The sequence below is a fragment of the Symphalangus syndactylus genome, chromosome 22 (assembly GCF_028878055.3).
Source record: "Symphalangus syndactylus isolate Jambi chromosome 22, NHGRI_mSymSyn1-v2.1_pri, whole genome shotgun sequence".
NCBI classification, from domain to species: domain Eukaryota; kingdom Metazoa; phylum Chordata; class Mammalia; order Primates; family Hylobatidae; genus Symphalangus; species Symphalangus syndactylus.
The window spans coordinates 75,326,065-75,349,571 of record NC_072444.2 but is presented as its reverse complement, the minus strand read 5'-3'; the positions used below and the strand labels follow the sequence as shown (position 1 = coordinate 75,349,571).

The 23,507-nt window shown below is 60.8% G+C and overlaps 1 protein-coding gene across 1 annotated transcript in view; it reads right to left on the bottom strand.

Moving 5' to 3' along the window:
• The window catches only part of INTS1 (integrator complex subunit 1), a 34,895-nt gene extending 15,818 nt beyond the window's left edge, over window positions 1–19,077 (bottom strand). The window contains exons 1-22 of the mRNA XM_055262631.2: window positions 18,993–19,077; window positions 18,573–18,671; window positions 17,583–17,873; window positions 14,306–14,502; window positions 14,020–14,157; window positions 13,609–13,768; window positions 13,392–13,497; window positions 13,108–13,294; window positions 12,818–12,963; window positions 12,422–12,563; window positions 11,142–11,318; window positions 10,290–10,398; window positions 9,568–9,688; window positions 8,920–8,997; window positions 7,856–8,013; window positions 7,140–7,236; window positions 3,774–3,865; window positions 3,531–3,591; window positions 1,979–2,176; window positions 1,539–1,668; window positions 1,142–1,321; window positions 845–994 (exon numbers count right to left, since the gene is read on the bottom strand). Coding sequence (XP_055118606.1) covers window positions 845–994; window positions 1,142–1,321; window positions 1,539–1,668; window positions 1,979–2,176; window positions 3,531–3,591; window positions 3,774–3,865; window positions 7,140–7,236; window positions 7,856–8,013; window positions 8,920–8,997; window positions 9,568–9,688; window positions 10,290–10,398; window positions 11,142–11,318; window positions 12,422–12,563; window positions 12,818–12,963; window positions 13,108–13,294; window positions 13,392–13,497; window positions 13,609–13,768; window positions 14,020–14,157; window positions 14,306–14,502; window positions 17,583–17,873; window positions 18,573–18,630 — 2,976 coding nt within the window. The 5' untranslated portion in view covers window positions 18,631–18,671; window positions 18,993–19,077. The remainder of the gene's footprint in view (window positions 1–844; window positions 995–1,141; window positions 1,322–1,538; window positions 1,669–1,978; window positions 2,177–3,530; window positions 3,592–3,773; window positions 3,866–7,139; window positions 7,237–7,855; window positions 8,014–8,919; window positions 8,998–9,567; window positions 9,689–10,289; window positions 10,399–11,141; window positions 11,319–12,421; window positions 12,564–12,817; window positions 12,964–13,107; window positions 13,295–13,391; window positions 13,498–13,608; window positions 13,769–14,019; window positions 14,158–14,305; window positions 14,503–17,582; window positions 17,874–18,572; window positions 18,672–18,992) is intronic.
• Between the last annotated feature and the right edge of the window lie 4,430 nt (window positions 19,078–23,507).

Here is a 23,507-nt window from a genome sequence, read left to right as displayed (position 1 = left end):
AATACAGTCGGGGTGAACTGAACACTCATTTTATTTTTACTTTTCCTTTTTAAGACAGGGTCTCATTCTGTTGCCCAGGCTGGAGTGCAGGTGTGATCACAGCTCACTGCAGCCTCAAGTGATTCTCCCATCTCAGCCTCCCAAGCGGCTGGGACCAGGCTGCACGCCGCCACACCCAGCTCATGTTTCTCATCTTTTATTTTTTGTAGAGATGGGTCTATGTTGCCCAGGCTGGTCTCAAACTCCTGGGCTCAAGTGATCCTCCTGCCTCAGCTTCCCGAGCAGCTAGGAACACAGGCACACACTACCACACCCAGCCAATGTTTTCAGTTTTTGTAGAGATGGGATCTCCCTGTGTTGCCCAGGCTGGTCTCAAACTCCTGGACTCAAGTGATGCTCCCACCTTGGCCTCCCAAAGTGCTGGGATGACAAGAGCAAGCCACTGCACCAGGCCTACTCATTTTACTTCTTTATTTTTCATTTATTTATTTATTTTTTTTGAGATGGAGTTTCACTCTTGTTGCCCAGGCTGGAGTACAATGGCACAATCTTGGCTCACCTCAACCTCCGCCTCCCAGGTACAAGCGAGTCTCCTGCCTCGGCCTCCAGAGTACCTGGGATTACAGGCCCCTGCCACCACACCCAGCGAATTTTTTGTATTTTTAGTAGAGATGGGGTTTCACCATGTTGGCCGGGCTGGTCTCCAACTCCTGACCTCAGGTAATCCACCTGCCTTGGCCTCCCAAAGTGCTGGGATTACAGGCGTGAGCCACTGTGCCGGGTCCCCAGCCTACTCATTTTAAACACGAAGAGCGTGCGCAGGAAGACCCGCCCACCACCTCACCTTCATGGCCAGCACGCGGGAGGCCACCTGGGAGGAGCCGAGGCGCCGCAGGAAGTAGTCCAGCACCTCACACGTGGTCTGCTCATCTGCCTTCGGGCCCAGGAGCAGGTCCTGCAGGCGGCCCAGCAGCTGCCGCTGCTTCTGCTGCCTCTGCGGGGAAGAGGGGGCTCTCAGGGGTGCAGGTGACGGGCCAGGCGGGTAGGACGTGGGGTGCACGGTGGGTGGGCTCAGGGACGGGCGGCCCTGACAGGGGTGCAGGGTGAGAGGCAGGGGGGCTGAGGGGTGGGCGGCCCTGACCTGCCGCTTCTTCGCCTTCTGCTCCTTGCTCTCGCCCTCGTCGTCCTCCTCCCCGGAGGCAGCATCGTCCACAGCATCGTGCAGCAGGAACTCGCACAGACACTGCACGGGCAGCACGTCCAGGGAGCCCTCGCTGGACTGCACCAGGTCCGCCAGCCAGGGCATGGACTGCGAGGAGGCCTGGGCAGGCGACAGCGGCCCCGCTCAGCGCCTTCCGGGCCCAACACCTGCCGCCAGCCCCCCGGGTGCCCGCGGAGCCGGAAAGGGCGACATGCAGCAGCCAGCTCACGGGCCCCGCATCCAGGTGTGTTGTGCCCGCTTCTGGCCACCAAAGCCTCCGGAAGGTTCCGGGCCTCCCGAGACCACCATCTGTACCTCCTGGAGCCTCAGCACTCACCTGCCGCTGGATGATGTGGAGGAGGAAGTCGGGGTTTCGGCTGCGGCACAAGAGGTGCCCAAGGCGGAGGGACTGGTTGAGGCTTTTCACTTGATCCAGGATGTGAGGGGGAGGCCTCCGAGGGGGCCCTCTGAGGGTCACAGGGGACATGGTGCGTCAGCACGCCCTGAGCGGATCACCCCCAGAACCCCTCCTCCTCCCATCCCTGCTTCAAGGGGCAGCCGACAGCCCGAGAAGGGCAACCCATCCTGACCTGGGATGTCCCCAAGGCCTGGCCCCACAGCAGTAAGCCAGGGATGCAGGGACGGGGCTCAACGGGCCTTTCAGGGTCTGCCGCAGTACAGTCGGCTCCGCCTGCGCCTTCAGCCTCTGTCCCGCCCACACCAACCACCCACAGGTCCTGACGGCAGGCGCGGGGCGGGGCTGTGCGGGCTGCGTACTGGGGGTCCAGGCTAGTGAGCTGCGACAGGAGGAGGCTGCTGCTCTCAGTGATGGTCTGCTTGGTGGACGCGGCTGCCAGGTGCCCCTCGAAGGCCAGAATCTCCTGCTTCTCCCGCTGGGCGGTCTGCAGCTCACGGTTCATCATCTCCGTCCGGGTCTCCTCATCCGTCAGGGTGCATGGCGGGTAGGAGTAGTTGCTAGGGCCAGACGGGGGAGCATGTCACCCTGCCCCCCATGAAGTGGGCTCACTCCCAGTGGACCACGCTCAGGGTCAAGGAGGGTAAAACCCCTATGGCTGCTGCTGCCTGCTGCATAGCAGTCAGGAGCACAGGGAGCCCAGGAGCATCCACAGGGCTGTCAGAGCTGAGACCACGGCGAGAAGCCACGGTGCTGCCCAGAGGCGCGGTCCAGCCACTGCCTCGTCCTCCACAGGCAGCACGCCTGCCCTCACCAGAGCCAACACCGGCAGCATCAGAACCTGGCCTCCTCCCGGGCCACCTCCCCTTCCACGCCACCTATGCTGGGAGCACAGCCTAGTTTGACAGCCACGCAGGCTCCGCCCGCCCCATCCAGGGACAGACCTGCAGGGCAGGGACTCTCTGCCTACAGAGGCACACGTGGCTTCGGTGTGTTCCAAAACCCAACTTCCCATGGCTGCTCTAATCTGAGCTCAGTCCCCAAGGCCCCAAAGTCAGTCTGCTCCTTCACAGGTGGGGGGAAGCAGCTGTGCCTCCCACCTCAGGACACACACGCGCCCACTCCCCACAACGCACAGGCAGACACACACCCAGTCCCCACAAAACCACGGGCAGACACATGCCCAGTCCTCACAGTGCAACAGCCCCACACGTACCCGATCCCAACACCACAGACACACACACCTGGTCCCCACAATAGCAGGGCCACACACACTCCCCGTCCCTATGATGCCACAGCCTCAGGCGCCCCTTCACCTTGGCCACTGCCCTTGGTGTGGTGCCCTCACTGGTGAGATAGGATGCTGGACCCAGAGCTCATCGGCCCTTGCCCTATGTGGGCACCAATGCTGCCAGGCACAGCTGGTGGTCAGCCCTGGGCGTCTCCTAGGCAGGCTGCGCTGACTCTCATCCCACCTGCACTGAACTGTCCTTGAGGCTCACCCACGGCTGATCCCACACAGGGTCACACCTGGCCCACTGGGCCTGGCTCCATCCTGTCTAACCCATCTCTGGCCGGATTCTCTTGCCATGTCCTCCAGCGTCGCACCACCCCCAGCCTGCCCGGTCCCCACTCCTGTCGGCAGCATAAGCGCTGCCCAGGAGGAGCTGGGGGGGTCCTGCAGACCTCCCCGCTGGCCTCCGTGATGCCACCTCAATCCACACCCCCTCTCCCCACAAGGGAAAGAGAAAAGAACAAAGTGCACCAAGCTTAGATCCAGAAGCTCAGGTCCATGAGTCAACAGAAGATGCAGATGCAGCACGGCCCAGGAGACAGCAGGGAACACAGCCCCAGTGGAACAAGACCAGGCCCTGCTCCCCGCCCTGGGCCCGCCGAGGGGACATGCAGACTCACTTGGTCATCACCATCTCCATGAGCATCTTCAGGGTCGGGTACTCCTCCCACGCGGCCAGGCCTAGGGAACCGGAGGGTGCGGAGCTAGCCAGGCTCCCCTGAGCACCAGGCGTGTGACCGCACCCTCTCCCAGCTCCTCCTCTCATCCCCAGCTGGGCTCATCCAAAGTCCCAACAAACTGCCCCAAAGGAATAAGGACCAGCAGGGCCACGTGCGCGCGTGGGGCGGCCAGCAGAGGCTCACCGATGTTCTCCGGGTTGAATGCAGCGACGACCAGCAGGAGGGGCCAGGCCTTCCAGTAGAGGGTAGAGATGGCGAGGTTCGGAGGCTGGTACCTGGAAGGCAGGGGCGCCCTGACTCAGGCCCAGCACACCAAGCTCAGTGCCAAGGATCGGCCGGGCCAGGTGGCAAAGCTGGGGCAGGGACGGTACTGGCTCCGAGCTCCTCCTGGGACTGCCCTCCAGTGACACCTGTCCAAGCATGTGCGTGAGCCTGGCTCTGGGCTCCCTGTCCAGGCCCGACTCCAGCTCTGTCCTTAGCTTTCTAAGTCTCTGTTTCTCATCTACAAAACGGGAGCGGTGGTGGATACATAATAAATGTTCATTAAGTGTCAATAAGTTTTGTCCTCTACATGAGATAAAAGACACCACCCCAGGAACCATTGAGATGAAATTGTAACGATACAATTAAATCAACGCACGGGCCCCTCAGGTGAGGAAACGGATCCTAGCTACGAGACAGATGTGAATCGAGGCACTGCCTGGAGCCACACGCGGAGGCTGCCGAGTGGGAAAGACCACACCAGAAAGCAGAGTGGGCAGCAGCTGCCGACGCAGAGAGAGGCAGGAGAACCTCCACTGCAGCATCAGAGAGCACGTGAGGCTCAGGTGCAGCGCGGGATTCCGAAGTGGGTCCGACCAAAACTCCAAACTCTACTGAAAGGGTGTCAGCTCTGCATAAAGGGACACCCCTGAAAGGGTGTCGGCTCCGGATACACGGGAACCCCTGAAAGGGTGTCGGCTCCGGATACACGGGAACCCCTGAAAGGGTGTCGGCTCCGGATACACGGGAACCCCTGAAAGGGTGTCGGCTCCGGATACACGGGAACCCCTGAAAGGGTGTCGGCTCCGGATAAATGGAAACCCGCCCACGTGCACAGATCGCAGGGCATGGCCTCGCTGACATGGTGGCACTCCCCAGACTGACCCACGGATTCCACACTGTCTCCCTCAAAATCCCAGTCATCTGTTTTGCAGAAATTGACAAGCTCACCCTGAAATTCACATGGAAATGAACGGACCTAGAACAGCCAAAACAATCCTGGGAAAGAACAAAGTTGGAAAACGCACTTCCCAATTGTAAAACTCAGCCCTTATAGAGGATGGACACATAGACAGACAGAACAGACGTGCAGACAGACAGAATGGAGCTGACTCGAGAGGTCAACCCTCTCACCTACATGCAACAAGAGTCCAGAGATCAACCCTCATACTTAGGCACAACAGACCACCGACAGGGCACCAAGACAGCCCAAGGCGCAGGAACAGCCCTCTCAACAGTGCTGTGACAACCAGAACCAACCAACAGAATGAAGCGGGGCCCCACCAAACACCATACACCACATGGATGACAGACTCCGGAGACTGAGCGCCAAACTATAACATTCCTGGGAGAAAACGGGAGGAAGGCTTCGGGAGCGTGGGGCAGCCCCAGCATCCTAGGTACAACGTCAAAGCACACACACCAGCAGCAGCATGAAGATGATCGGGCCTCCCCAAAGGTGAGCTCTCTGCTGCCCGTGTGGGTCCACAGGACGGAAGTGAAGTCCAGGAATAACCCACATGGGTGCGACTTCCGACACGGAGCCAAGAGAACCTCATCAGGGAAAGAAAGGCTTTCAACAGTGGTGCCGGGACAGCTGGATGGCCACACACAGAGGAATGACGCCAGACCCCTGCCTCACACCATAACAACTATGTCACAGCGGCTCAAAGACCTGAATGTAACAGCTGGGACTATAAAACCCTTGACAGAAAATACAGAATTAAATCTCCATGACCCTGGACTAGGCAATAGTTTCTTAGACATGACACAAAAGCACAGAAACCAAAGAAAAATAGATAAAATTGGATTTGCTCAAAATTGAAAACTTCTGGCCAGGCGCAGTGTGGCTCATCACACCTGTAACCCCAACACTTTAGGTGGTCAAGGCAGGAGAACTGCTTGAGCCCAGGGGTTTGAAAACAGCCTGGGCAATAAAGTGAGGCCCCATCTCTGCAAACGCTAAAATTAGCTGGGCATGGTGGCACATGCCTATAGTCCTAGCTACACAGGAGGCCAAGGCGGGAGGACCGCTTGAGCCAGGGAGGTTAAGGCTGCAGTGAACCGTTGATTGTGCCACTGCACTCCAGCCTGGGTGACAGACAGAGCAAGACTGTTCCCTACAAAAAACAGAAAATGCAAACCGAAACCAACGTGAGATACCGTCTCACCCGGGCAGGATGGCTCTGCTGAGAAACATAGGCCATGAGTGCGGGTGAGGATGGAGACCGGGAACCCTCAGGCAGCGCTGGCGGGGACGCGAGCGGGAACTCAAGGTGGGGCAGCCGCTGGGGAGGGTCTGACAGAGCCTCAGTTAAACACATGGCCCAGCAACCCCCACTCCTAGCCATCTGCTCAAGAGAACTGAAGACACGTCCACACAGACTTGTCCACACACGCTCACAGCAGCACTGTCCGTCAGCAAGGGAGCGGAAGCAGCAGACATGGTCTGTCCACACAGTGGGGTGCCCTCAGCCACGAGGAGGGCTTTGACACTGCCTCATGCTACAGCACAGGCGACCCCGGAAACAGCATACCCGGGGAAGGAAGCTGGTCACAAGATCATGCACTGTAGGATGCCATTTACAGAAAACACCCAAAAGGGCCACTCTACAGAGGTGACGGCATGTGAGCAGCTGCTGTGGGCTGAGCTGGGAGGAATGAGGAGTGACAGCTGGTGGGAATGGGGTTCTCTTGGGGGAACCAAAGAAGATTCTACAATTAAATTATAATGAAGGTTGTACAACCTGTGAACATCCTGAAAACATGGAATTGCACACTTTAGATGACACGTCCATGAATTGTCTCTCGATAAAGCCGTGAAATATAGAGCATAAACTCCTTGTTGTGTAAAAAATAACACACACACGTTAAACATAGGAGAAAAAAGCATGACTGAGCTGCAGACATGGGGTAAGAACGGGGAAACAGCCCACTCGAACCCAGGTAATGGCTGGACTCAGGCTGAGCAGGTCAAGGCCCATAGTGGCCTCACTGGTCTCTGGGAACAGGCCATGAGCAGACCCGTGGGGAGTGGGGCGCGGGCTTACCTGGGCGGGAGTGGGGAGCAGGGTGCAGGCTTACCCCGGCGGGAGTGGGGAGCGGGGTGCGGGCTTACCCTGGTGGGAGTGAGGAGCTGGGAGCCGGTTTACCCCAGCGGGAGTGAGGAGCTGGGAGCCGGTTTACCCCGGCGGGAGTGGGGAGTGGGGCACGGGCTTACCCCGGTGGGAGTGGGGAGCAGGGTACGGGCTTACCCCGGCGGGAATGGGGAGCGGGGCGTGGGCTTACCCCGGCGGGAGCTGGATATTTTCGGGGTGATGGTAGGTGCACAGGTTCAGAACGGCGTCGATCAGCTGGGTCCTCCCCACCTTCAGCACCTCCACATCTAAGACAAAGAGCCACACATGGGTTCTGGGGCCGCTCACAGACCATCAGGCACAGGCAGCAAGGGGACCGACCCTGCTGGGGCCGAGTCGGGGTGGGGTGGGGCATGCCGCAGGGTGGGGCGCAGGCCTGAGCAAGAGAGCTGGGGGAAGCTTGGCTTCTCACTGGGAAACGGGGCACTTTGCTCTCAGGGACACCTGGGCTGGGTCTAGAGAGCAGGACGGGGGCGTGGCCGGCAGGGTGGGGACCCGCAAGCCCTCGGGGCAGAGCCATGGACGAGGCGCGAGCTGGATTTACAATCATTCTACCTGTCTCCTAAAGGAGGTGACAGACAGGAAATCCGGCTGTGGCCAAATCACACTGAGAATGTGCCAATTCCAAAAAATGTGCAAATTCCAAAAAACGGGGCAGTGACTGCATCACTGCCAAACACACGTACGCTTCTGAATTCCCAATGGGCAGATGTGGAGAAGGCAGGTCCCCGAGCCTCCCGGGGACCCAGGACCCAGCTGAAGCGCAGCTTTGTGGGGCGCCCCAGAGGTGCGTGCCAGAGCCGGGGTTTCTGCAGGGACGAGGGGAGCAGAGCCCAGCACAGGCACCATCCCCTACAGAAGCCATACCATCCGCCTGCACAGCAGCCGCACGCTTCACCAGGTGGTCGGCGAGCTCCATGGCGTCCGCGGGCCCCAGCGGGAGCTCCCGGGACAGCCCGATGACCAGGATGCGCATCAGCGTGTCCTCCAGGATGGGCACCTCCGAGCACAAGCGCAGGAAGAAGCTACGGGGGCGGGGGAGGCGTGACTTGGTGTGGGCTGCCCACACCTGCCAGACCTGAGGGGCCGAAGACAGGCCAGCCTCTCCCTCACAGCCCATAGGCTGGCGGCAGAGGGCTGCTGCTGCCTCCCACGAGCCTGTCCCCTCCAACCTGAGCCTCCCTTTGCAGGACAGGAGCCCTGGCTCTAAGTCTCGCCTGGGCAGGGGGAGAAGGGGAGGCTACCCCCACCCCAAGGCCTTTGGGGCTACACGCACAGTCACTGGTCCCTACAGTCACCACAGGGAGGCTCTGCCACCCCACAGAGGCCTCGAGAGGGTTCTTGCCCTCAAGGAGCTGAGAGCCAGGTGGCAGAGATAACCCCTACACCTCCAAAGCCTAACAGGGAAGGCTGCAGTGAAGGTGAGCAGAGTGCCCAGGGCACAAGGTGGGGGTAGGGTGAACCAGCAGGAGCCCCAGACGGGGGTGGAGGGGAGTGTGGGCCAAGAACCCATGGGGTCACCCACGGGGCTTGAAGGGGGACAGAGCTATGAGGCCAGCCAGCTGGGGAAGGACAGTGTGCGGCTGTTGGGACAGAAGCAGGGGCAGACAGCGCGTCTGGGAGTGCGTGGAGGGCAGCGTGCCCGTGGATGCCCTGGAAGCAACTGGAAGGCGGGAGTTTGGGGGAGGCTGCGGCTGGGGCTTGGAGTCATGTGGACACAGGCGGCAGCTGAATCCCTACAGTGGCGCTGGGACGCCAGCATGGGAGTGGGAGAAGGGTGGCACCCAGGATTGTAGAGGAGGAACAGGATGGTCATGTGACCATGAGGACAGTGGCCCAACTCCCACTGGCCCTTCCTGCCACAGCCCGCCTGGCACCCCCCAGCCCTGCCCGACCCGGCGCACAGGAGCCCCAGGCAGCAGCGCACTCACTTGCGGTCACTCTCGGGTGGCCAGTTGTCCCACTTGTAGTAGGTCTCCGGCTGCTCTGTGAACAGCACCTTGTGCAGGCTGGGCAGGCAGAGGAGAGCCCTCAGTCACGACGTGGGTGCTCAGAGACCAGCCCCGTTAGCTCCAGGGAAGGGACCCCGCTCCCACGGGCCCAAGCGGTCAGAGGCCGGGCTGCCTGGTGCCCAAGCTTAGCACCTCCTCACGGCACCACCAAAGAACCCAGGGACCACTCACGGGGCTGCCGGGCTGGACAGTGGCCAAGCGACCTTTACAAAATTGCTGCAGAGAAACACAGCCCCAGCCTGACAGCCCCGCCCCAACCAAGACAGAGGCCCCACGGGAGGCTCTGACGCACAGGGCGAACTGCCTGGAGCCTAACGGCTGCTGCTGTCCACAGAGAGGGGACAGACTCCTGTGCGGGTGCCTGGCTTGTCCCGGCTCAGTGGGGTGTGGGGCAAGGGCTGTGCCGGGGCCTGGCTTGTCCCGGCTCAGTGGGGTGTGGGGCAGGGGCTGTGCCAGGGCCTGGCTTGTCCCAGCTCAGTGGGGTGTGGGGCAGGGGCTGTGCCGGGGCCTGGCTTGTCCCAGCTCAGTGGGGTGTGGGGCAGGGGCTGTGCAGGGCCCAGGCCGCACCAGTGCACGTAGTCCTTGGGGGCGAGCTTGCTGATGGAGGGGACCACAGTGTGGAGCCACCACACAGCATCCCGCTGGATGGCGGCAATCTGGTTCTGGAATGAGCGGAGCACTTCCAGGTCTGAAACAGACACGCAGCTTACTGGCCCATCCGAGCCGTGGGCTGTGAGAGGCTAAGGCACCCCTGGGGGTCCAGCTCAAGGCTGGCACTTGGGAGGGGACAACTCGGGGCAACCACAGCTTCTAGACCATTCCCAGCTAGAATAACACCCCAGGAGGCATGGAGCGAGCCTGACGCGTGCGTGGGTGACTGGAATCCTCCTGTTGTGAGTGACTCGCTCCGGTCAATGGCTTAGAGGGCTTCTGCAGCCCAGCCTTCTTGTGAACCCACAATCAAACACCCGGACTGCCCCAAACACCACCTCCCCTCCCCACTCCCGCACGTGGCTGGGGCTACCATGCCTGCAATGCCCCCATGCTGGGCCAGAACTGGAACACACAAAGGATGCTCTGGGAACAGGGTCTAAGCCTGCAGCTGGGGTGAAGTCCGGATGGACAGGAACAGGGACGGCAGCTTCCAGGCTCCGTGTCCCTGAGTGGCCGTGCTGTGGGACCGCTCCTGCCGGGCGCTCAGGGGACAGTGCAGCCTCGGAGAGCCGCCACCCACCAGCCTGGACCTGAGACCCCCATCAAGCAGGGTCAGGCCACCCCCGCGTCCTTACTCCTCTTTTCTCCTTTGTCCCAGGCGATGCCGGCCTCCTTCACCTGTGCCGTGATGCCTAGCATCATGGACACGGCCAGGACGTCAGTGATGTGCACCACGAAGCGCTCCTGCAGGTACAGCACAGGGTCTGATAGTATCCAGAAGGGACACCGGGAGCCCCACTCCACAACACGTGGGCACAGCACGGGGTCTGTAACCAGAAGGGACACCGGGAGCCCCACTCCACAACACGTGGGCACAGCACGCACACACTTGCACACATGCACACATACAGACACACAAGCAGGGATCCAGAGAGCCCAGGACCAGTTGGGAGAGGGGCCTGACAGAAGGGGCACCAGGGCCAGTGGCCCACAAGGTCCTAGTCTGGCCACAGGAGGGAGGTTCAGTCAACAGAGATCCACAAAGTCCCATCCGCAAAACAGGCCACCCCGGCAGGCTGGCTGCGAGTTGGCTGCAGGGACCTGTCATCTCTGTGATCCACCCTCACGGTGCCTTCCAGCGCCAGCTCCCTCCACACCCCTCGCAGTCTCCGACCCAGCCAGGCAGCGCGAGGCCCCACCCTGCCTCCCTGCTCACACGCTCCCCTTGCTCCCGGCAGCAATCCATCCCATCCATCCCAGGGGTTGCCAGTTGCCGTGCGCTTGGTCAGCTCCTCGTGGGTCCTCACACAGGACAGAGCCCATGCTACCCTCTGGGACGCGTCACCGCAGAGAGCCTCACTCATCCCCGTCCCCACGCTCAGCCAGAGCACCCGCGGGACGGAATGTGCATGGGACCCAGGACGAGGGGGACGGCGGCGCGTGGGACCCGCAGTGAGGGAAAGATGCCCCAGGGCGGGGGCTGGCACCTTGAACTCCATCTCCAGGTACTGCGGCTCCTTGCGCTCCTGCATGAGCCCCAGACAGAAGGCCTGGAAGTTGATCTCGTGCTTGGTCTGCTTGATGATCTCCCGCAGCAGGGCCCGTGAGGCCCGCAGGTAGTCGTCCTTGTTGGTCAGCAGGTCCTGGAACACCATGGCCAGGAACTAGGGCAGAGACAGGCCACGTGGGAGGCTGCCCGACGGTGCTGTCCCCGTCACAGGCCCCTTCCAGGAGCACCAATGATATGGTGCCCGAGGGCGCTGCAGCGGGTCTCAGACAGTGCGGGGCGCGGGGGGGGCAGGCTCCTTGCTCTACTGGCTGCCAGCCCTTGGCGAGCAGGGACCACATCTGATTCCCCTCTCTGAGAACCGGCACGTGGGGAGTCAGTCCTCGTGAAATGAGGAGAAGGATTAATTAACGGACGCTGGGGGTGTGGGGCACCAGGCGGCAAAGCCGTAGAAGCGCATGCGCCATCTAAGCCCACCCGCACGCCACAGGCTGAAAGGAAACCAAAGGCCACCACCCAAGGTCTGAAAGGATCTGAAAAGATGCGCTCCTGTCTCAAAATGCCAGGCCGCGAAGACGACCGAGCACGGAGCTGCGAGCGCCCATGCCTCCCTCGTGTTTCACACGCCGCAGAGCCCACTGGGAGGCCTGACGTGCTGGTGGCGACGGGAGCATCTCCCCAGCCCACTTCAAAGGAGACACGGAAATCCAAGGGTCCTACAGCCAGGGCTACAGGGATCCCTGCTTAACCGAGGGACCCACTGCACAGGAGGCGGGTCTGGGCCAGGCACAGGGGCTCGTGCCCATCATCCCAGCACTTTGGGAGGCTGAGGCAGGAGAATCGCTTGAGCCCAGGAGATTGAGGCCAGCCTGGGCCACATAATAAGACCCGGTCTCTACAAAAAATTTTAAAAACAATCTTATTATCCAAAGGCAGGAATGAGCTTGAAAAATAAAAACAGAAGGCAGCAAGTCTGAGTCTTAGCTCAGAAACCTGGGTGGCTTTTAAGACTCAATGTGGCTCCCTCCTAAACGGACAGAGTGTCAGCTTCTGAGAAACACTCTAGGTGCTGTGGCTGCACCTACCCTAGAAATGGCTCAACCTCACGCCCAAGTGGGTTTCAAAAACTCCTTCCCGAGACCCAGGCGCGTTCCCCCACAACGCACTGCCAACCCAGCGGCTTCCCCAGACGCCACGTGCCCTCCAGCTCGGAGCCCCACGTTCCGGCGTGGATGGCAAGGCCAGGGACCCTGGGCCTACCTTGGGCGCCAGCTCCGAGCTGTGCTGCAGCGCGGTATAGAGGACCTGCATGTTGTTGGGGTTCCGGGCGCTGGAGAGCTCATTGAAGATCACCAGCTTGATGGTGGTGCCCAGGTTGTCCTTGTGCGCGCTCAGCAGCTCCCTGGGTGTGGGAGCCAGGGGAGGGGAGGGTACAGGCCCTGTCCTCGCTCCGCCTGTGCCCCCGCTCTGCCCGCCCGCACCCCTGCTCCGCCCACACACCCTCTCTGCCCCCGCTCCGCCCGCCCGCACCCCTGCTCCGCCCGCCCGCACCCCTGCTCCGCCCACACCCCCTCCGCCCCCGCTCCACCCGCACCCCCGCTCCGTCCCCGCTCTGCCTGCGCCCCCCCCTCCGCCCACACCCCGCTCGCCGCGCACCTGATGCACAGCATGAAGTGGTTGAGAAGAACCTTGGGCTTGAGGCGGATCTTGATCAGGTGCGAGATGACGTCCATGTCTTCGGAACCGTGCGTGTTGCAGTTCATGCAGACGGACATCAGCAGGTCCTGGGCCGGCCGGGTCAGCTGCAGGGCCAAGGAGGGAGCAGTGGGCTCATGGCCACCCCGGCAGGAAGGCCATGCTGTGGGGCCACACAGAGCTTGCTCCCAACCCTACCCCACCCGGGCGCCCCTGCCCTGCCCACACCCCCTCCCCGGGGCACCCCGCACCTTGGGGTTCTGCAGCCACATCTCCAGCTTCTGCACCGCCAGCAGCCGCACCTCCTTGTAGCCGCAGGTGGAGGTGAGGAGCCGCAGGAGGTTCCTGGAGACGTTGTCGATGGGCTGGCGCCGGTTCAGCTGGTCCCGCAGCATGTCCAGGACATACTCCTCCACACTCTCTGCGAGCTCTTCGTACCTAGGCCAAAGGAGGGAGCGGAGAGGGAGGAAGGTGGCCCCGAGGCGCCTGCCCCCACCTTCCCCGACAGGGACCAGGCAGGCACGCACGCAGCTACCTGGGCATGAGCTGGCCCTCCTGCTCAGGGCTCAGCTTCTCCTCCGCGATCAGCAACTCCGTCTGGCTGTCCTCCTCCTCCGTGAGGGAGGGGTGTGGGCTGCTCCCTGCAGACCAAGGAGAGGGCTCCATGCAGCACCTCCCACCCACCCGACCTCCCACTCCTCCCCTGCCCTGGGGCTGGACACCCGCCCTCTCCGGCCGGCCGTGTGTCTCACCCGCACCCAGGTCGCCCGCGCCGCGGCCCGCCTCCCCCTGCAGCAGCACGCTCCTGGGGGGCATTCTGGTGTTGAAGGCCGTCTGGATGTTGTCCACAAACGTCTTACAGTGAGGGCTGTCCACCCAGATCCGCTCCCCCAGGGAGTCCTCAATGTACACCTGTGTGGCAGCCACACCCTCAGCCCCGAGCCCAGCCGGGCAGCAGCCAGGTTGGGGAATGCCCACCTGCTGCCCGGGGACTGGGCGCCCAGGTGGCCCTCTCCAGCTTCTGGGTGCAGCGGGGACCGTGCCACGACCAGCAGGGCTGTCAGACACAGCCCTCTGGAGAGAACACACTTCTGCTGTTCTCTCGCCCCTGCTCCACCCCGTGGCGCTCTGCCGTCTTCACCGTCCCGGGAGAGGCCACTCACCTTGACAAAGATCTCGGGCCAGTTCTCGTCCTCCTCATAGGCGGCCATGAGGAGGTTACAGGCCAGCACGGACACCAGGCTGTTCCCTTTGGCCTTGAAGTTGATGGAGGCGTCCCGCCGCAGGAGGCTACACAGAGCCTGCCAGGGAGGGCGCATGTCACGTGGGAGCCTTCCTGGCCCCAGAGGTAAAGCTGGGGTGGGCAGGGAGGGACACCTAAGGGGGAGATGAGGAGGGGAGCCGACAGCCCCAGTCCTGCTCGCCTCCCGCCAGGGGCCCGGCTCGAACCTCGATGACGCCCTCGGTGGCGAAGATGTTGGGCTTGATCTTGGCCAGGTACATGAGGCTCAGGTAGAGGGTGCTGTCGGGCTTGGCGCGGGTGACCTTCAGCTGCTTCACGGCCCCGCACAGCACGCCCTCGATCCTGTCGTCGTTGCCCTCCAGCTCGGCCGCCTCGATCTCGTCCAGCAGCACCGTGGGCAGCACTGGCCGGGGCAGGCAGTACGGTCAGAGCGGGGCCAGGGCAGGGTCGCCCCAAAGCCTTGGGACACCGGGAAGACCACGACGAACCCGGAGCTCTCAGGGTTGGCCCTGCCAGGGACCAGCGATCCACCCTCAGGAGTTCCCACAGGGGACAAGCACCCCACGAGATGGTCCCCTCAACACAACAGGCTGCCCCACAGGCCTCAGCACCGGCTCGCCAGCCACTCCAGTCCTGGCTCCGCTGTGTCCCACACGGCTACCCCGAAGGCTACAGACATTTTCCAGCAAGCCGGGCCACCTGCAGCTTTACTTTCCACTGAATTGTGGCTCCGCGTGGCGGCTTCTTTCTCACTGTGGACTGCAGCACGGTGGCACAGTGGCCCTCTCTCCACACCCATCCCAGCTCCAGTCTCCAGCATACCCTTCTCCCCGCTTTTCCAGTCTCCAGCATACCCTTCTCCCCGCTTTTCCGGCCTCCAGCATACCCTTCTCCCCGCTTTTCCGGCCTCCAGCATACCCTTCTCCCCGCTTTTCCGGCCTCCAGCATACCCTTCTCCCCGCTTTTCCGGCCTCCAGCATACCCTTCTCCCCGCTTTTCCGGCCTCCAGCATACCCTTCTCCCCGCTTTTCCGGCCTCCAGCATACCCTTCTCCCCGCTTTTCCGGCCTCCAGCATACCCTTCTCCCCGCTTTTCCGGCCTCCAGCATACCCTTCTCCCCGCTTTTCCGGCCTCCAGCATACCCTTCTCCCCGCTTTTCCGGCCTCCAGCATACCCTTCTCCCCGCTTTTCCGGCCTCCAGCATACCCTTCTCCCCGCTTTTCCGGCCTCCAGCATACCCTTCTCCCCGCTTTTCCGGCCTCCAGCATACCCTTCTCCCCGCTTTTCCGGCCTCCAGCATACCCTTCTCCCCGCTTTTCCGGCCTCCAGCATACCCTTCTCCCCGCTTTTCCTCCCTCTTTCCATGGGTGCCCAGCTCACAGCCTTCCTCCAGACGAGTGCCTGACCCTCCCACACCCTCCGAGGAGCGCCAGGGCCGGCACACACCTTTCCTATTGCCCTGTTTGTCACCGTTGGATCGGAGGTTTTCTCATCCTCATTCTGATTCTTCTCTGTCCCAAGAGTTTTTAGGACTGTTTTTAAATAGCCACACACGGCCAGGTGCAGTGGCTAGCACCTGTAATCCCACCACTTTGGGAGGCTGAGGCGGGTGATCACCTGAGGTCAGGAAATCAAGACCAGCCTGGCCAATATAGTGAAACCCTGTCTCTACTAAAAATATACAAATTAGCCAGGCGGGGTGGTGCATGCCTATAATCACAGCTACTTGGGAGGCTAAGGCAAGAGAATCATTTGAACCCAGGAGGCGGAGGCTGAAGTGAGTCGAGATCGTGCCACCACACTCCAGCCTGGGGAACAGAGCAAGACTCCGTCTCAAAAAAAAAATAATAAAAATAAATAAATAAATAAATAAATATCCACGCACACACGTGGACAGAGGCGTTGTGATCCACTTTAACTGCACCCGGGACAGAGACTTGGAAGAAATTTCCCGATGCCCTGAGACAAGCTGGGGGACAAGTGGGCTGCTGGCACGGAGGGACACCGTGGGACATTTACCACAAATGGCTGGATGCAGCCATCTCTCTGTTTTGCTGAGAATAATACTGTAAAGTGATCTACCACTCAGAATATGCTTTTCATAGCCACATCTCCTTTCATCTTCAAAATCTCCTTGCTACAGGAGGTGGTGCTAAAAATAAATAAAGCACCGAGCAGCCGGCAGCCGAGAACCTGGGCCAGGGTGGGGCCTGTGGTCTCCGTCTTCGATCCTCACCGGCACCAGCTGCCCAGGGACAGGCCTCGTGGGAGGTCTGAGGCTGGACCTCCTAAAGCAGTCCCCCAGCTGTGCCATCCTGTGCCATTTGCCCCCAGGGCTCCCTGATGCCAACTGAGTCCAGCACAAACACTGCCCACAGTGCCCAGCCTCGGCTCTCACTAGTGTGTGCTGCCCAGGCCAGGCCAGGCCTCCATTCCCTGGGCACGGTCCATTCTCTGCTTGGCATCTCCCTTTCCTGCCTGCCCCGGTTTCATCGCCTGTGCTTCCAGGCCCAAGCCCATACTGCAACTCCCTGCCAGGCCTCATCCCTTCCAGGGCCGTCGGGGACTCACTCACAGGCTTGCACTGCAGCAGCCTGGTCCCTCCCTGAGGGCAAGGCCACAGCCCACAAGTCCCCTGGGTCCTGTCTGGCACAAAACTCGGTAACTAGAGGTGGCGTGGCTTGAACAGACACCTCACTACCAAAGTCATCAGGACGCTTGTTCTTTTTGACTCCCACAAAGAAATTACCCAAAAGAGATGCTCCCACAGAAACAAAACACTGCAGACCATGAGGCCTGCTGGGGCTGGTGTGACAGCTGCAAGAGCCACTCCCGGGCAGTCACGGAGCCTTGAAAAATGGTCGTTGGGAAAATGGCGCAGAAGGGCAGGGGCGATTCTAGGCACACAGTTAAAGGCATTTCTGCGAGAACGGGACGGTGGTGAAGTTTACATTCCCCGTTGATGTCTTTACTGTTCTGCTGCTTTTCAACTGAAAACAGGGAGGGGATCAACTCTTCCCTGTTGGTAACTAGGAGGGAAGGAGGAACCAACTCTTCCCTGTTGGTAACTAGGAGGGAAGGAGGAACCAAGTACACATCGCTTCCGCTCAGGTTGAGAGGAACGCACCAGGATGGGCAACCTTGAGGACACACACCTGGGGTGTCACCATGCCCGGATTACCCCCAGGGCTCAGACAGTGCCCATCACAAAGGGGGCGTCCAACAGACATATAAGACGAACAACTCAACGGGGGAGTGACCCGGTTCTCAAAGGGCAGCCACCGGCAGTCCAGGACGCAGACGGACACACGGGGTAAGGGCACCTATGTGAGAAGCACTTCCAACAACAAGCCACAAACATCCGCTCTCCCAGAGGACCTCGGCCATAAGGGCAGCGCTAGGCCTGGAGGGGGCCTTCCTTGAACACCTGATGGATAGCATGCACTGAGGGGTGTTCTCGGGGGACATCCACAGACTCATTACCTTCAATTGGCACCACAGATGGCTCTTTAATTGACGGAGAAATGGCTCGTTTTTCTGCCACTGCAGCCTCAGCCAGGCGCCCCAGGGCACTCAGCGGGGGTGTGGAGGAGAGTTTGGGGCGTTTGGTGAGACCGGTGAGGGCCGAGGCACCGGACAACGCAGCTGCCGCATCCCGCTTGCGCTCAGAAGGCAGGCCGGAAGGGGCTGGCTTCAGCAGGGTGGACGCCGTTTTCGATTCATTGGCCTGACCCTTTGAGCCCAAAGCAATGAAGTCTCCCGGGGGAGGGTGCCCTGCAGAGAAAGGAGAGAGAAAGCCGGGCACATTGGCAATACCCAAGGTGGAAAAAGACTAACTCCAACCTCCTGTTATGTCAGAGGGGATTAAACCAGGGTCAGAGAAGGCAAGGAAGAAGCCAGAGCTCACTCAGCAGCCAACAACAGCAGAGCTGGGACCAGCAGGATACGCACAGGTGATGGTGGACAGTCACATAGCGCTAACCACAAACCAGGCCATCTCTGGTCTATCCAAATCAGTGTGCTTAGTACCCTATTCCCGCCCCGAGTTTCCGCAAGAGGTGCTATTACTCTAACTTTACAGGGGAGAAAACAACACAGACAGGTTAAGCGATGTGCCCAGCGTCACACAGCAGGCAAGTGGCAAAGTCCGGAGGATCTGAGCCGACAGTCTGGCTGCAGACCCCGTGCTACGCTACACTGTGCTGCCTCCTGCCTCCTGGCTGGGGAGACCCTTCCACTACTGTCGGCCGCCTTGCAGCTCAGCCTGAAAAGAGATCACCGTGGTCCCGAAGGAAGCCGCCACTGTTCCAAGCCTCCCAGGGACGCTCAGAGCCGCTGAGGACCGAGAACAGTGTTTCCAGACCGAATTCCTGGGAATAGCCGCGGCTGCGGAACAACCAAGCCCAACGCAGGATCCGAGGCAGCTGAGATCCCCAAAGACCCCCGGGCTGCAGAGCGGGGAGTGAGACGCACCTGAGGGTTTGGCCGCGGCGCTGGGCCTGCGCACCGTGGTGGGCTTGGCCCGGTTCATCCTGCCCCGTCCCTCGCGGCTCCAGGCGGCTGCGGCGTCACCTGCGGAGGAGCCAGCGTGCGGTCATTCATTCATTCATTCGCTCGTTCGCTCGCTCATTCGCTCCCTTACCGCATGGGGGTTGGGCCTGGGACCCGGGGACAGTGGTCCCGCGCCCGCCCGGCGGGGCGATGCTGCAGGAGCTGCAGGGACCCCGCCTCCCAGCCGCCCGGGAGCGGCTCTGTCGGGCGGCAGCAGGCGGCGCGGACGCCGGGCTGGAGGCGGCAGAACCAGGGGGGACGGCCCCGAGGCCGGGCGGGGTAGCCGGGAGAACCAGGCACTCGCCCGGCAATGAGGAAGCGCCAAGGCCGCGGCTCACTTACCTCTGGCCCATCGCGACCGGAGCCCCGCCGCCGCCACCCGGCCACCCCGGAATCGGAAACCGATTTCTTCGCACTCGAGGACCCGACTTCCGGAACAACCGGAAGGAAAACAGTGCGGCGGGAAGCGGGCCCACGGGGAGGCGCGAGAGGCCCTCGGCGCCGGCCTGATGCCTGCAGCGCCCCCTGGCGGCGGGAGGCGGGCTGGCCGGCGCCGCGTGCACGTGGTCCGGTCCAGGTGGGTCCGCGGCGCCGGGCTGGCGCCGGCCTCTCCGTGCACAGATGGTGCTGGCGTTGCGAAGGGACATACTCCAGGACGCACGGCGGGGAGGGGTGGCGTCAGGGATCCGCGGATGCGTCAAGTGGCAGGTTCTGCACGTCCCGGAGGGCGGGGGCGGCCGGGGCGCAGGCACTGGCGAGGGGGCGCAGCACGGGGGGCCCCTGGGAGAGACACTGTCTCTAATAATAATAATAATAGCTTTATTGAGCTAGAACTCGTGTTCCACAAAGTTCACCCTTTTCTTTTTTCTTTTTTTTTTTTTGACACGGAGTCTCGCTCTGTCGCCCAGGCTGGAGTGCAGTGGCGCGATCTCGGCTCCTGCCTCAGTCGCCTGAGTAACTTGGATTACAGGCGCCCGGCACCACGTCTGGCTAATTTTTTTGTGTTTTTAGTAGAGACGGGGTTTCACCATGTTGGCTAGGCTGGTCTCGAACTCCTGACCTCAGGTGGTCCGCCCGCCTTGGCCTCCCAAAGTGCTGGGATTACTGCGCCCGCCTTGCCCCCCTACCTTTTTTTCTTTTTTTGTTTTTTTTAAATAGAAACACTGATGGGAAAAAAAATCAAAAGACACAAAAGATCATACAGTTGCCAGGTGTGATGCTCATGCCTGTAATCTCAGCACTTTGGGGGATTGGTTGAGTTCGAGACCAGCCTGGGCAACATAGCAAGACCCCCAGCTTTACAAAAAAATAAAAATCAGCTGGGCTTGGTGGCATGAACCTCTAATCCCAGCCCTTTGGGAGGCCAAAGTGGGAGGACCACTTGAACCTAAGGAGTCTGAGACCAGTCTGGGCAACATAGTGAGACCCTATCTCTACAAAAAAAAATCAAAACTAAATTAGCCAGGCATGGTGGTGCATGCCTACCGTCCCAGCTACTCAGGAGGCTGAGGTAAGAGGATCTCTTCAGCCCGGGAGGTCAAGGCTGCAGTGAGCTATGATGGTGCCACTACACTCCAGCCTGGGCGACAGAGCGAAACCCTGTCAAAAGAAAAAAAAAAAAAGGCAGGGGAATCATCTAGTCAAAGGGTGGAAGGTCTCCCGCGACCCCTGAGCAGCTGGCCCCTCCCCTGGAGTCAGCCTGTGTTCTGATTCGTGTCCATCTTCCCGGCTTGTCCGTGTGCATTCAGGCAGCCACCCATGTGCCTCCCTCTGCCTTGTCACCCTGCAGGTAGCGCACGGCTCCTCTTTTCTGCACCTGGCTTTTGCCACTTAACCACATCTTGGAGATCTGTTCCCAGCAGGGCACTGACTCAACCCTGCCCCGCCACCGAGGGAGTCCTGAGCGCCGCCTGCCCAGTGTGTACCATCTCCCCATCCAGGGACGGCAAGGCAGAGAGATGGTCCTCCTGTGTCCCTGAAGTTGGGTGTGGCTGTTCGACCACGGCCTCAGTGAGGCTCATGGCCCCAGGCTGCAGCCTGAGAACTGCTGTGTGATGCGCCGCGGTCTCGTCCCACTGCTGCGCGTATCAGCCGGGTCCCCGCATGACCCCAAGGGCTCCAGGGCCCTGCACCCTGCGCTGTGTGGGCAGCGAGTCCGGAAGGAGACATCGGTGGGGCCCATGGGAGCAGAGGCGGGTCAGGAGAGGGCTGTGCAGCTTCGTCCCTCTACCGTTTCTCAATCTGTCCCTCAGGGTAACTCTCTAAGGGGAGATCGATGGGGTAATGCTTCCTCCTCCTGTCACCTGAATAGGAGCAGCCTGCACGGAGCTTCCCCTGCCCCTCCACCTGCCTCTCCTCATCCTCTGACCAGCATCGCCGCCCCTGCATGCGGGGCCTGTGCCTTCGGCAAATGCCCTCACCCTGGCCCAGGCCAGAACCTCAGGGTCAACTTTGACAGCCTCCTCCCCCTCCTCCTCCCCCTCCCCCTCCTCCCCCCTCCTCCCCCTCCCCCTCCTCCCCCCTCCTCCCCCTCCTCCACCTCTTCCCCCTCCCCCTCCCCCTCCTCCACCCCCTCCCCCTCCCCCCTCTCCCCCTTCCCCCCTCCTCCCCCTCCCCCTCCTCCCCCTCCCCCTCCTCCTCCCCCTTCCCCTCCCCCTCCCCCTCCCCCTCCCCCTCCCCCTCCCCCTCCCCCCTCCTCCTCCCCCTCCCCCTCCTCCTCCTCCTCCTCCTCCCCCTTCTCCTCCTCCCCCTCCTCCTCCTCCCCCTCCTCCTCCTCCCCCTCCTCCTCCTCCCCCTCCTCCTCCTCCTCCCCCTCCCCCTCCTCCCCCTCCCCCTCCTCCCCCTCCCCCTCCTCCCCCTCCTCCTCCTCCTCCCCCTCCTCCTCCTCCCCCTCCTCCTCCTCCCCCTCCTCCTCCTCCTCCCCCTCCTCCTCCTCCCCCTCCTCCTCCTCCCCCTCCTCCTCCTCCTCCTCCTCCTTCTCCTCCTCCTCCTCCTTCTCCTCCTCCTCCTCCTCCTTCTCCTCCTCCTCCTCCTCCTTCTCCTCCTTCTCTAAAAACTCAGGAGTCAACCTTGACCACTTCCTCACTCTTCTCTTTCTCCTCTTCCTCCTCCTCCTGCAAAAACTCAGGAGTCAACCTTGACCACCTCCTCCTCCCTCTTCTCTTTTTCCTCCTCCTCCTTCCCCTTTTCCTCTTCCTCCCACTCCTCTACCTCTTTGCCTTCCTCCTCCCTCTCCCTGCCTATTTTTGAAAACAGCTTTTTTGAGTTATGATTGACGTCTGATAAACTGCAGGTGTGTAAAGGGTGCACGCTGATGCGTGTTGACATTCCCACGCACCTGTGGTCCCATCCGCCATCCCTTTCAACCCTATAACGAACATTCCCAAACCACCCCTGCCTTGTCCCCAGGCCGCCAGGGTGCCACTTTCTGTCCCTGGAGAGGTGCTGTTTGCTCTCCTGGAGTCTGTGTGAATGAAAGCACACGGGGCATGCTCCCTGGCCGGCTGCACTCGTTCTGTCGCTCAGGCTGGAGTGCAGTGGTGCGATATCAGCTCACTGCAAGCTCCGCCTCCAGGTTCACACCATTCTCCTCCCTCAGCCTCCCGAGTAGCTGGGACTACAGGCAACTGCCACCACGCCCGGCTAATTTTTTTTGTATTTTGTAGTAGAGACGGGGTTTCACCTTGTTAGCCAGGATGGTCTCGATCTCCTGACCTTGTGATTGGCCCGTCTCGGCCTCCCAAAGTGCTGGGATTACAGGCGTGAGTCACAGCGCCCAGCCTAATTTTTTTTTTTTTTTTGTATTTTTAGTAGAGACAGGGTTTCACCGTGTTAGCCACGATGGTCTTGATCTCCTGACCTCGTGATCCACCTGCCTCAGCCTCCCAAAGTGCTGGGATTACAGGCGTGAGCCACCGCGTCCAGCCTGGCGTCATTATTCTGAGACTCACCCTGGCGCTGCGTGCACCGGTGGCTTCTGTCGGCTGCTGAGTGGCACCCGCCGGATGGATTCCAGATTCCAATGATGGCTTCTCCGCTGATGGCCCAGGCAGGACCGCGGGCGTTCCGTCATCCTGGGGGGTGTGCAGCGTCTGCCCTGTGCTCTTCATCGGCGTCTCCCTGATGAGTAATGATGAGCATTTTCTCATCTTTTTGTCAGCTATGTATCTGCATTATTGGTGTCTGTTCAAATTGTTTGCTCACTTTTTAAAAATATTTTTTACGCCCGGGGCAATGGCTCGCGCCTGTAATCCCAGCACTTTGGGAGGCCAAGGTGGGCAGATCACCTGAGGTCAGGAGTTCAAGACCAGCCTGGCCAACATGGTGAAACCCAGTCTCTACAAAAATACAAAAATTAGCCAGGCGTGGTAGCAGACGCCTGTAATCCCAGCTACTTGGGAGGCCGAGTTAGGAGAATCACTTGAACCTGGGAGGCGGAGGTTGCAGTGAACCAAGATCGTGCCATTGCCCTCCAGCCTGGGTGACAAGAGTGAGACTGCATCTCAAAAAAAAAAAAAATTATTAGAAATTTAATTTTTAGGCCAGGCGCCATGGCTTTTAATCCCAGCACTTTGGGAGGCTGAGGCAGGCGGATCACCTGAGGTCAGGAGTTTGAGACCAACTTGGCCAACATGGTAAACCCCATGTCTACTAAAAATACAAAAATTAGCTGGGCATGGTGGCGGGCGCCTTTAGTCCCAGCTACTTGGGAGGCTGAGGCAGGAGAATCACTTGAACCCAGCAGGTGGAGGTGGCAGTGAGCCAAGATCGTGCCACTGCACTCCAGTCTGGCCAACAGAGCGAGAGTCCGTCTCAAAAAAAAAAAAAAAGATATAATCTAATGTTCCTCCCCTGCTC